The 12834-nt window shown below is 54.6% G+C and overlaps 1 protein-coding gene across 1 annotated transcript in view; it reads left to right on the forward strand.

Moving 5' to 3' along the window:
- gatm (glycine amidinotransferase (L-arginine:glycine amidinotransferase)) overlaps positions 1–12834 on the forward strand; it is a 213724-nt gene that overhangs the window by 138069 nt on the left and 62821 nt on the right. The window contains exon 2 of the mRNA XM_038812957.1: positions 3006–3242. Coding sequence (XP_038668885.1) covers positions 3006–3242 — 237 coding nt within the window. The remainder of the gene's footprint in view (positions 1–3005; positions 3243–12834) is intronic.

Here is a 12834-nt window from a genome sequence, read left to right on the forward strand (position 1 = left end):
CATTTAGTGTGAATCTAGATGATGAGAATGAAGGACAATTAAACCCTAATGACTCCTGCCCTTTTCCAGCTTGGGACAATGTCCATTTTTGAGAGGGTTTATAGGATAGTGACCAGGAGCGGGAGTCACAGCTAATTTTATTTCCCCTCTCTAATCTAGAAGTTGTTATAAATTCTAAACCTGGGCGGCATGTGGCGCAGTGGTTAGCACTGGGACTGCGGCGCTGAGGACCCGGGTTCGAATCCCGGCCCTGGGTCACTGTCCGTGTGGAGTTTGCACATTCTCCCCATGTCTGCATGGGTTTCACCCCCTCAACCCAAAGATGTGCAGGATAGGTGGATTGGCCACGCTAAATTGCCCCTTAATTGGAAAAAAATAATTGGGTACTCTAAATTTATAAAAAAAAAAAAAAAAATTCTAAACCTATGAAAATGAAATGAAAATCGCTTTATTGTCACAAGTAGGCTTCAAATGAAGTTACTGTGAAAAGCCCCTAGTAGCCACATTCCGGCGCCTGTTCGGGGAGGCTGGTATGGAATTGAACCGTGCTGTGGCCTGCCTTGGTCTGCTTTCAAAGCCAGCGATTTAGCCCAGTGTTCTAAACCAGGCCCCTAATAACCCAAATTAATAACCGAAAAAGTCCATTTAAAATGGTATGAAATGTGAAAATAAAATCAAACTTTTCAGGACAGTAAGCTGGGTCCTGGCTCCGGTTACACCGAGAGTCATTAATATCATTGAACAAAGAAAATTACAGCACAGGAACAGGCCCTTGGCCCTCCCAGCCTGTGCCGATCCAGATCCTTTATCTAAACCTGTCGCCTATTTTCCAAGGATCTACTTCCCTCTGTTCCCCGCCCGTTCATATACCTGTCCAGATGCATCTTAAATGATGCTATCGTACCCGCCTCTACCACCTCTGCTGGCAAAGCGTTCCAGGCACCCACCACCCTCTGCGTAAAAAAACTTTCCTGCACATCTCCCTTAACTTTCCCCCTCTCACCTTGAAATCGTGACCCCTTGTAATTGACACCCCCACTCTTGGAAAAAGCTTGTTGCTATCCACCCTGTCCATACCTCTCATAATTTTGTATACCTCAATCAGGTCCCCCTTCAACCTCCGTCTTTCCAACGGAAACAATCCTAATCTACTCGACCTTTCTTCATAGCTAGCACCCTCCATACCAGGCAACATCCTGGTGAACCTCCTCTGCACCCTCTCTAAAGCATCCACATCCTATGGTAATGTGGCGACCAGAACTGCACGCAGTCTTCCAAATGTGGCCTAACCAAAGTCCGATACAACAGTAACATGACCCTGCCGACTCTTGTACTCAATACCCCGTCCGATGAAGGCAAGATGCTGTATGGCTTCTTGACACTCTATCAACCTGCGTTGCCACCTTCAGGGTACAATGGACCTGAACTCCCAGATCTCTCTGTACATCAATTTTCCCCAGGAGTTCTCCATTGAGCGTATAGTCCGCTCCTGAATTAGATCTTCCAAAATGCATCACCTGGCATTTGCCTGCGAGGTAAATGGGTAGCAGCTGCTAAATGCCCATCTACTGTGTCAATTGTCCTTTAATCTTGGGTCTTTCCAACACCTGGGGTGAAATTCTCCAACCCCACGCAGGGTCGGAGAACGGCGGCGGCGCCGATATTGCCGCTCCCGCCATGTTAAAAATTCACCCACCCGCCATAAAACGGCGTTCTTCAAATCCCGCCAGCCACCTCGGAGAACGGCCGGCGCCAGCGGGATGCCATTGTTTTTTTAAGCTTTTTTATTCACCGGCCCGGATGGGCCGAAGTCCCCCCGACGTGGCCATGGGTCACGTCGGCGAAAATCAATGTAGGTTTATAACAGCGTCAACCATTGATGATGGTTGATGCCGTTCAGTTACCTACATCGAGTGCGGGGGGGGGGGGGTCGGGGTAGGGGTAGAGGTAGGGGGGGTAGGGGTAGGGGTGGGGGTAGAGGTAGGGGGCAGCGGCGTGCAGAGGGGGGGGCGACGGTGCGTTGGCCCCAGGTATCCATTGGATGGGGGCATCAGCAGATCTTCCTCCAGGCTCCCCTTCCTCCCAGCTGCCTTGTCTTTGTTTGAGAGAGGGAGGGAGATTGTGGGGACAGACAGAGAGAGAGAGAGACAGAGAGAGGGAGTCCCGTCCGTCCTCTGGCTGAGAGCAGGGCTTTGGTGAGTATATTGCAATCTGCCTAAACCCAGGAATATTGCCTGGTTAGAATGCAGAGGGAAATGCCTGGGATCCCGGGGTGGGAGATGTGTCTGGATTTGTCTATTTCTGCTTCAGCCTCTGCGATTCAGGTCAGTTTCACAACAACAGGAAAAACGCGCGGAGAGAGGGAAATACTTTTGGCAAAGTTTCTGGGTTCTGCCTTTATAATTCACAGCGCAGAACCCTTTCGCAGAAGCTGAAGCAGAAATAGACAAATCCAGACAATGCTGTAAGTACGGTATGTGTAAATGTAAAGATTGCTTAACCACAAAATACACAAATATTTGCAATATTTTAGTGAGTTAAGGATTGCCAATATGTAATGTTTGCAGATGATTATAGTCACCGACCTCTCGATTCTCCTGTGTCTTCAGGAATTAATCTCCTGAGCAATTAGAGACAAACATCATAGAGCATTGAACATCCCATTGAGCTTTCCATGATAATATTGGGTGAAAGACTGTCATCCAATGGGATAATGAAGAGTCGGCTTGCTTTCCAGTTGGGAGCTGTGAGGATGGGGGTGTTGGTGGGAAGGGCAGGGGTATTTGGAAGTGGGGTGTCATGTGAGCTGCTGACCCTCCCTCAGTGTGACTCTCTCTGTTCATGCATTGCAATCTCATCATTCCTACCCTTGTTGTTCCCCAGCCTCCTCCAATTTCCAACAATGGATGGTTGCCATCGCCAGAAAACTCAATCCCAGATTGAAATTTTCCTCAACATCTGCTCCGTCTTGGACCTTTTCTGATGGTTTCTCTTGTTTCTTTCAGATTGGTCGCTCTGTTGCTGGGTGGGTGCGAAAGGCTTTCCAAAGCACTCGATCTCCTGTTGCTGCTACAGTCAGCGAGAGGGCCTCTGTTGCAGATGATAATCACAAGGACAAGGCTCCTGGTGCCCTTACGGAAGAGTGTCCTGTCTGCTCCTACAATGGGTGGGACACTCTGGAAGAAGTGATTGTTGGGAGACCAGAAAATGCATGTGTGCCTCCTTTCACAGTGGAAGTAAAGGTATCATTCTTGTCCTAAAGGTGTATCTGTACTTTACACCAATGGTATCCAGTAGAATATACAATTCGAACACCTTGCGTTAAAAATGTTGACTGTACCAGCATGTTGACATTCCATTATTATTACATTGAACTTTGACCTATTTGATTTATTGATCAGATTAATAACATAAACAAAATGAGTTTGCATCTTATAATGTTCTTTGATGATGCTGATGTTGAATCTTGTTGTGGTAATGTTAACAAAGAACATTAGACTTTGTTTTACAACAAAACTATTTATTACTAACACTACTCTAAAGGATTACTATAATGGCGAAGATTAATACAGTTGGAAATAATAGTCTACCACTAACTTACACTAAGATAGTACTGAGCTACTCTAATATGTGACTACGATCAACTCCTTACTCACACCTTGTCCTGGAATGCGTGGGGCCAAATCGCCCTGCGCCCCCCACTAGGTCCCGCCGGTAAGGGACACAGTCCAATTTACGCCGGCGGGACCTGCATAGAACGAGCGGGACTTCAGCCCATTGCAGGCTGGAGAATCGCCGGGGGGAGCCGCTGCCAGCGGCCGGCGTGGCAAAATTCCCACCCTCGCCAATTCTCCGGCGGCGGAGAATTCGGCAGCCGGTGGGGGCGGGATTCACGCCGGCCCCCGGCGATTCTCCGACCCGGCGGGCGGTTGGAGAATCCCGCCCATGATGCATCCAGCTCACGTGCCTGCATACTCGCACCTACTGCTGGTTGGATGCGAGAACTACAACAGTAAAACATATAGGGCGGTATTCTCTGCTCCCGATAAAAATCGGGATGGCCGTCGTGAAATCGGCCGAGGTTCAAGACGGCCTCGGGGCCCGCTCCCCGCACCTAATTCACCCCCACCCAGGGGGCTAGGAGCCCGCTCCCCGCACCTAATTCACCCCCACCCGGGGGGGCTAGGAGCCCGCTCCCCGCACCTAATTCACACCCACCCAGGGGGCTAGGAGCCCGCTCCCCGCACCTAATTCACCCCCACCCGGGGGGCTAGGAGCCCGCTCCCCGCACCTAATTCACCCCCACCCGGGGGGCTAGGAGCCCGCTCCCCGCACTTAATTCACCCCCACCCGGGGGGCTAGGAGCCCGCTCCCCGCACCTAATTCACCCCCACCCGGGGGGCTAGGAGCCCGCTCCCCACACCTAATTCACCCCCACCCGGGGGGCTAGGAGCCCGCTCCCCGCACCTAATTCACCCCCACCCAGGGGGCTAGGAGCCCGCTCCCCGCACCTAATTCACCCCCACCCAGGGGGCTAGGAGCCCGCTCCCCGCACCTAATTCACCCCCACCCGGGGGGGCTAGGAGCCCCCTCCCCGCCCCTAATTCACCCCCCCCCCAGGGGGCTAGGAGCCCGCTCCCCGCACCTAATTCACCCCCACCCAGGGGGCTAGGAGCCCGCTCCCCGCACCTAATTCACCCCCACCCGGGGGGCTAGGAGCCCGCTCCCCGCACCTAATTCACCCCCACCCGGGGGGGCTAGGAGCCCGCTCCCCGCACCTAATTCACCCCCACCCAGGGGGCTAGGAGCCCGCTCCCCGCACCTAATTCACCCCCACCCAGGGGGCTAGGAGCCCGCTCCCCGCACCTAATTCACCCCCACCCGGGGGGCTAGGAGCCCGCTCCCCGCACCTAATTCACCCCCACCCCGGGGGGCTAGGAGCCCGCTCCCCGCACCTAATTCACCCCCACCCAGGGGGGCTAGGAGCCCGCTCCCCGCACGTAATTCACCCCCACCCAGGGGGCTAGGAGCCCGCTCCCCGCACCTAATTTCCCCCTCACCCCGGGGGGCTAGGAGCCCGCTCCCCGCACCTAATTCACCCCCACCCAGGGGGGCTAGGAGCCCGCTCCCCGCACCTAATTCACCCCCACCCGGGGGGCTAGGAGCCCGCTCCCTGCACCTAATTCACCCCCACCCAGGGGGCTAGGAGCCCGCTCCCCGCACCCAATTCACCCCCACCCAGGGGGCTAGGAGCGGGCCCCCGTCATTCCCGGCCGCGACCTTGACGCGCCGGAAATGACGCAGAAACGGCCCTTTTCTGATGTCATCCGCGCATGCGCAGGTTGCCGGTTCCAACCCGCGCATGCGCGGTGGCCGCCTTTCTCCACCGCCGCCCGGCAAGACGTGGCGGCTTGATCTTGCCGGGCGGCGGAGGGGAAAGAGTGCGTCTGTTTTGGACGCTGGCCTGACGAGCGGTGGGCATCGATCGCGGGCCTGTCCCCTCCCGAGCACAGTCGTGGTGCTCCCGTCCCAATCAGGCCCCTAGATGCCCCAGGTGTGGTTGCTGCCGTGGTGAAACGGGCGTGAAGGGCTGGCGGCTCAGCCCATCGGGCTCGGAGAATCGCCGTTGGCCGTGAAAAACGGCGAGCGGCGATTTTTCCGAGGGGTGGGCGGGGGGGGGGGGGGGGGGGGGGAATCGCTGGGGGCGCCAAGGAGGCGTAAAAAACGTCGGAAGGCCCTCCCACGCAACGTGGGGAGCGGAGAATTCCGCCCATAATTTATAATCCACGTGCATATGATCCACTCCTATTATATACAGATGCTAGTCTACCTATCATCATACACCTGTCCAGAATCCTAAAGTATTCACTCCTTTACACATTCTTTTACCCAATTATAATTGTTCTATAAATTGTTAAATGTTGCTAGCTACAAATTATTCTTGTTGTGTTGTACAGTAGCAATCTGGGGCAGAATTCTACATCAGCTGATGGTAGATTTGGGAAACGCGATCGGGCGCAGAATCAGTTCCAACCCCGGAATGGTGGCCGGCGCCTGTTTCTCTGGCGCCTCGACAGCGGCGTCAATACATTCCAGAACGCACGTACAGTAAACTCCCCGTATTCCCCACCTCCCCGACTGCGCGGTTCAATTGTGCTTTTAAAAGGGGAGAGAGAGAGAGTACGGAAAGGGTCCAACATCGCCATAGTTTGCTGACAATCGTGCCGCTGGCCAAGGGGCTTCTGCCAGGGTCGGGGGTAGTAGGGGGGAGTCACCAGGAGGTGGGCTGTGAGGTCGGAGTGGAACACCATTGCTGCGGCCGGCAAAGCAGCCGTGCACGCCCCTGACAGCCCACTGTGAACTAAGGGTCATCGGTCCCCCCCCAGGACACCCCCTAGGTACCCTCTGGCCCCAGCCAACCCATCAGCAGTATGGACGCGCTCCAGCACAACCAGTGCCATATCGTTGTCTGGGATGAGTGTGTGTGGGGAGTGTAATGTGTGTGTGCGGCTGGGATGAGTGTGTGTGGGGAGTGTAATGTGTGTGTGCGGCTGGGATCAGTGTGTGTGGGGAGTGTAATGTGTGTGTGGGGCTGGGATGAGTGTGTGTGGGGAGTGTAATGTGTGTGTGCGGCTGGGATGAGTGTGTGTGGGGAGTGTAATGTGTGTGTGAGGCTGGGATGAGTGTGTGTGGGGAGTGTAATGTGTGTGTGGGGCTGGGATGAGTGTGTGTGGGGAGTGTAATGTGTGTGTGGGGCTGGGATGAGTGTGTGTGGGGAGTGTAATGTGTGTGTGGGGCTGGGATGAGTGTGTGTGGGGAGTGTAATGTGTGTGTGTGTCTGGGATGAGTGTGTGTGGGGAGTGTAATGTGTGTGTGTGGCTGGGATGAGTGTGTGTGGGTAGTGTAATGTGTGTGTGGGGCTGGGATGAGTGTGTGTGGGGAGTGTAATGTGTGTGTGCGGCTGGGATGAGTGTGTGTGGGGAGTGTAATGTGTTTGTGTGGCTGGGATGAGTGTGTGTGGGTAGTGTAATGTGTGTGCGGCTGGGATGAGTGTGTGTGGGGAGTGTAATGTGTGTGGGGAGTGTAATGTGTGTGTGCGGCTGGGATGAGTGTGTGTGGGGAGTGTAATGTGTGTGTGTGGCTGGGATGAGTGTGTGTGGGTAGTGTAATGTGTGTGTGGGGCTGGGATGAGTGTGTGTGGGGAGTGTAATGTGTGTGTGCGGCTGGGATGAGTGTGTGTGGGGAGTTTAATGTGTGTGTGCGGCTGGGATGAGTGTGTGTGGGGAGTGTAATGTGTGTGTGCGGCTGGGATCAGTGTGTGTGGGGAGTGTAATGTGTGTGCGGCTGGGATGAGTGTGTGTGGGGAGTGTAATGTGTGTGGGGAGTGTAATGTGTGTGTGCGGCTGGGATGAGTGTGTGTGGGGAGTGTAATGTGTGTGGGGAGTGTAATGTGTGTGTGCGGCTGGGATGAGTGTGTGTGGGGAGTGTAATGTGTGTGGGGAGTGTAATGTGTGTGTGTGGCTGGGATGAGTGTGTGTGGGGAGTGTAATGTGTGTGTGTGGCTGGGATGAGTGTGTGTGGGGAGTGTAATGTGTGTGTGTGGGGCTGGGATGAGTGTGTGTGGGGAGTGTAATGTGTCTGTGCGGCTGGGATGAGTGTGTGTGGGGAGTGTAATGTGTGTGTACGGCTGGGATGAGTGTGTGTGTGGGGAGTGTAATGTGTGTGTGAGGCTGGGATGAGTGTGTGTGGGGAGTGTAATGTGTGTGTTCGGCTGGGAAGCGTGTGTGTGGGGAGTGTAATGTGTGTGTGTGGCTGGGATGAGTGTGTGTGGGGAGTGTAATGTGTGTGTGTGGCTGGGATGAGTGTGTGTGGGGAGTGTAATGTGTGTGTGCGGCTGGGATGAGTGTGTGTGGGGAGTGTAATGTGTGTGCGGCTGGGATGAGTGTGTGTGGGGAGTGTAATGTGTAAGTGCGGCTGGGATGAGTGTGTGTGCAGCTGGGATGAGTGTGTGTGGGGAGTGTAATGTGTGTGTGTACGGCTGGGATGAGTGTGTGTGGGGAGTGTAATGTGTATGTGCGGCTGGGATGAGTGTGTGTGGGGAGTGTAATGTGTGCGGCTGGGATGAGTGTGTGTGGGGAGTGTAATGTGTGTGTTCGGCTGGGATGAGTGTGTGTGGGGAGTGTAATGAGTGTGTGTGGGGAGTGTAATGTGTGTGCGGCTGGGATGAGTGTGTGTGCGGCTGGGATGAGTGTGTGCGGGGTGTGTAATGTGTGTGTGTACGGCTGGGATGAGTGTGTGCGGGGAGTGTAATGTGTGTGTGGGGCTGGGATGAGTGTGTGTGGGGAGTGTAATGTGTGTGTGGGGCTGGGATGAGTGTGTGTGGGGAGTGTAATGTGTGTGTGTACGGCTGGGATGAGTGTGTGTGGGGAGTGTAATGTGTGTGTGTACGGCTGGGATGAGTGTGTGTGGGGAGTGTAATGTGTGTGTGTGTCTGGGATGAGTGTGTGTGGGGAGTGTAATGTGTGTGTGGGGAGTGTAATGTGTGTGTGCGGCTGGGATGAGTGTGTGTGCGGCTGGGATGAGTGTGTGTGGGGAGTGTAATGTGTGTGTGTGTCTGGGATGAGTGTATGTGGGGAGTGTAATGTGTGTGTGCGGCTGGGATCAGTGTGTGTGGGGAGTGGAATGTGTGTGTGTGGCTGGGATGAGTGTGTGTGGGGAGTGTAATGTGTGTGTGTGGCTGGGATGAGTGTGTGTGGGTAGTGTAATGTGTGTGCGGCTGGGATGAGTGTGTGTGGGGAGTGTAATGTGTGTGTGCGGCTGGGATGAGTGTGTGTGCGGCTGGGATGAGTGTGTGTGGGGAGTGTAATGTGTGTGTGCGGCTGGGATGAGTGTGTGTGGGGAGTGTAATGTGTGTGTGCGGCTGGGATCAGTGTGTGTGGGGAGTGTAATGTGTGTGTGTGGCTGGGATGAGTGTGTGTGGAGAGTGTAATGTGTGTGTGTGGCTGGGATGAGTGTGTGTGGGTAGTGTAATGTGTGTGCGGCTGGGATGAGTGTGTGTGGGAAGTGTAATGTGTGTGTGCGGCTGGGATGAGTGTGTGTGGGGAGTGTAATGTGTGTGTGCGGCTGGGATGAGTGTGTGTGGGGAGTGTAATGTGTGTGGGGAGTGTAATGTGTGTGTGCGGCTGGGATGAGTGTGTGTGGGGAGTGTAATGTGTGTGGGGCATGTAATGTGTGTGTGTGGCTGGGATGAGTGTGTGTGGGGAGTGTAATGTGTGTGTGTGGCTGGGATGAGTGTGTGTGGGGAGTGTAATGTGTGTGTGTGGCTGGGATGAGTGTGTGTGGGGAGTGTAATGTGTGTGGGGAGTGTAATGTGTGTGTGCGACTGGGATGAATGTGTGTGGGGAGTGTAATGTGTGTGTACGGCTGGGATGAGTGTGTGTGTGGGGAGTGTAATGTGTGTGTGAGGCTGGGATGAGTGTGTGTGGGGAGTGTAATGTGTGTGTTCGGCTGGGATGCGTGTGTGTGGGGAGTGTAATGTGTGTGTGGGGCTGGGATGAGTGTGTGTGTGGAGTGTAATGTGTGTGTGTGGCTGGGATGAGTGTGTGTGGGGAGTGTAATGTGTGTGCGGCTGGGATGAGTGTGTGTGGGGAGTGTAATGTGTAAGTGCGGCTGGGATGAGTGTGTGTGCAGCAGGGATGAGTGTGTGTGGGGAGTGTAATGTGTGTGTGTACGGCTGGGATGAGTGTGTGTGGGGAGTGTAATGTGTTTGTGCGGCTGGGATGAGTGTGTGTGGGGAGTGTAATGTGTATGTGCGGCTGGGATGCGTGTGTGTGGGGAGTGTAATGTGTGCGGCTGGGATGAGTGTGTGTGGGGAGTGTAATGTGTGTGCGGCTGGGATGAGTGTGTGTGGGGAGTGTAATGTGTAAGTGCGGCTGGGATGAGTGTGTGTGCGGCTGGGATGAGTGTGTGCGGGGAGTGTAATGTGTGTGTGTACGGCTGGGATGAGTGTGTGTGAGGAGTGTAATGTGTGTGTGGGGCTGGGATGAGTGTGTGTGGGGAGTGTAATGTGTGTGTGTACGGCTGGGATGAGTGTGTGCGGGGAGTGTAATGTGTGTGTGTACGGCTGGGATGAGTGTGTGTGGGGAGTGTAATGTGTGTGTGCGGCTGGGATGAGTGTGTGTGGGGAGTGTAATGTGTGTGCGGCTGGGATGAGTGTGTGCGGGGAGTGTAATGTGTGTGTGCGGCTGGGATGAGTGTGTGTGGGGAGTGTAATGTGTGTGTGTACGGCTGGGATGAGTGTGTGTGGGGAGTGTAATGTGTGCGGGCGGCTGGGATGAGTGTGTGTGGGGAGTGTAATGTGTGTGTGTACGGCTGGGATGAGTGTGTGTGGGGAGTGTAATGTGTGTGTGCGGCTGGGATGAGTGATTGTGGGGAGTGTAATGTGTGTGCGGCTGGGATGAGTGTGTGCGGGGAGTGTAATGTGTGTGTGCGGCTGGGATGAGTGTGTGCGGGGAGTGTAATGTGTGTGTGCGGCTGGGATGAGTGTGTGTGGGGAGTGTAATGTGTGTGTGTACGGCTGGGATGAGTGTGTGTGGGGAGTGTAATGTGTGTGTGCGGCTGGGATGAGTGTGTGTGGGGAGTGTAATGTGTGTGTGCGGCTGGGATGAGTGTGTGTGGGGTGTGTAATGTGTGTGTGAGGCTGGGATGAGTGTGTGTGGGGAGTGTAATGTGTGTGTGGGGCTGGGATGAGTGTGTGTGGGGAGTGTAATGTGTGTGTGCGGCTGGGATGAGTGTGTGTGGGGAGTGTAATGTGTGTGTGGGGCTGGGATGAGTGTGTGTGGGGAGTGTAATGTGTGTGTGGGGCTGGGATGAGTGTGAGTGGGGAGTGTAATGTGTGTGTGGCTGGGATGAGTGTGTGTGGGGAATGTAATGTGTGTGTGTGGCTGGGATGAGTGTGTGTGGGGAGTGTAATGTGTGTGTGCGGCTGGGATGAGTGTGCGTGGGGAGTGTAATGTGTGTGTGGGGCTGGGATGAGTGTGTGTGGGGAGTGTAATGTGTGTGTGGGGCTGGGATGAGTGTGTGTGGGGAGTGTAATGTGTGTGTGTGGCTGGGATGAGTGTGTGTGGGGAGTGTAATGTGTGTGTGGGGCTGGGATGAGTGTGTGTGGGGAGTGTAATGTGTGTGTGTACGGCTGGGATGAGTGTGTGTGGGGAGTGTAATGTGTGTGTGTGGCTGGGATGAGTGTGTGTGGGGAGTGTAATGTGTGTGTGGGGCTGGGATGAGTGTGTGTGGGGAGTGTAATGTGTGTGTATGGCTGGGATGAGTGTGTGTGGGGAGTGTAATGTGTGTGTGTGGGGCTGGGATGAGTGTGTGTGGGGAGTGTAATGTGTCTGTGCGGCTGGGATGAGTGTGTGTGGGGAGTGTAATGTGTGTGCGGCTGGGATGAGTGTGTGTGGGGAGTGTAATGTGTGTGTGTGGCTGGGATGAGTGTGTGTGGGGAGTGTAATGTGTGTGTGCGGCTGGGATGAGTGTGCGTGGGGAGTGTAATGTGTGTGGCTGGGATGAGTGTGTGTGGGGAGTGTAATGTGTGTGTGTGGCTGGGATGAGTGTGTGTGGGGAGTGTAATGTGTGTGTGGGGCTGGGATGAGTGTGTGTGGGGAGTGTAATGTGTGTGTGCGGCTGGGATGAGTGTGTGTGGGGAGTGTAATATGTGTGTGGGGCTGGGATGAGTGTGTGTGGGGAGTGTAATGTGTGTGTGTGGCTGGGATGAGTGTGTGTGGGGAGTGTAATGTGTGTGTGGGGCTGGGATGAGTGTGTGTGGGGAGTGTAATGTGTGTGTGGGGCTGGGATGAGTGTGTGTGGGGCTGGGATGAGTGTGTGTGGGGAGTGTGTGTGGGGAGTGTGTGTGGGGAGTGTAATGTGTGTGTGCGGCTGGGATGAGTGTGTGTGGGGAGTGTAATGTGTGTGTGGGGCTGGGATGAGTGTGTGTGGGGCTGGGATGAGTGTGTGTGGGGCTGGGATGAGTGTGTGTGGGGAGTGTGTGTGGGGAGTGTGTGTGGGGAGTGTAATGTGTATCTGCGGCTGCAGCTTGTCAGCCTCCCGAGTGTCAATCACGGACCCAGCGAATCCGGCCCCGTTTCTCACTGGAATCGAGTGTGTTCCACGCGGTGCTGGTGCTGCCCCTCCACTGTCCCTGAACCGGTCCAGGTGCGTTGCCAGCTTTGCTGTCGTGGAAATACACTAATCCTGTGCCAGAGTCAACACTGGGCCTCCAGAACAGAGAAGCCAGCCGCTAATCTTTCATTCCAGTACCTTTAAAAAGATGTGACGAGAAACCTGCAGGGAAGTACAATTGTGATGGGCTATTCATGGGGTGGGTGGGTGTTACCATTCCCGTAGCAATGGAAAGTTAACGGACCCTTCGCTGGTCATTCAAACTCTCTATCCTAGGTGTTGGAAAATTAAGAAAAATTGTCCCTCTGGGTGGTTTAGCCCCGAGAAGGTTAGGGCTTGCTCCATTCAACACTTACATAGCAAAACAGCAAAAGAAAACCATCACAAAATGATTGAGGAGGAGGAAACTTTGGGTTCAGAACCCGCCTGTCATTTGACATTCGCTGCGGTTAATATCTTGTTTCGAATCGCCAATTAGAGCAGGATTGGGGAGAGCTGGAAGTTGGAACCTGACTGTGATTGGGTCGGGGCAGCTGGCAAGAAAAGCAGGAGGGACAGGAACTGGATAAGAACAGAGGGAAACCAACTTGGAGGCCATAGGGAGAGTGGGACTGACCGGATGGACTCAGTGAGCTGAAGGATCTCCTACGCTGGAAGCAT

The sequence above is a fragment of the Scyliorhinus canicula genome, chromosome 12 (assembly GCF_902713615.1).
Source record: "Scyliorhinus canicula chromosome 12, sScyCan1.1, whole genome shotgun sequence".
Lineage (NCBI taxonomy): Eukaryota > Metazoa > Chordata > Chondrichthyes > Carcharhiniformes > Scyliorhinidae > Scyliorhinus > Scyliorhinus canicula.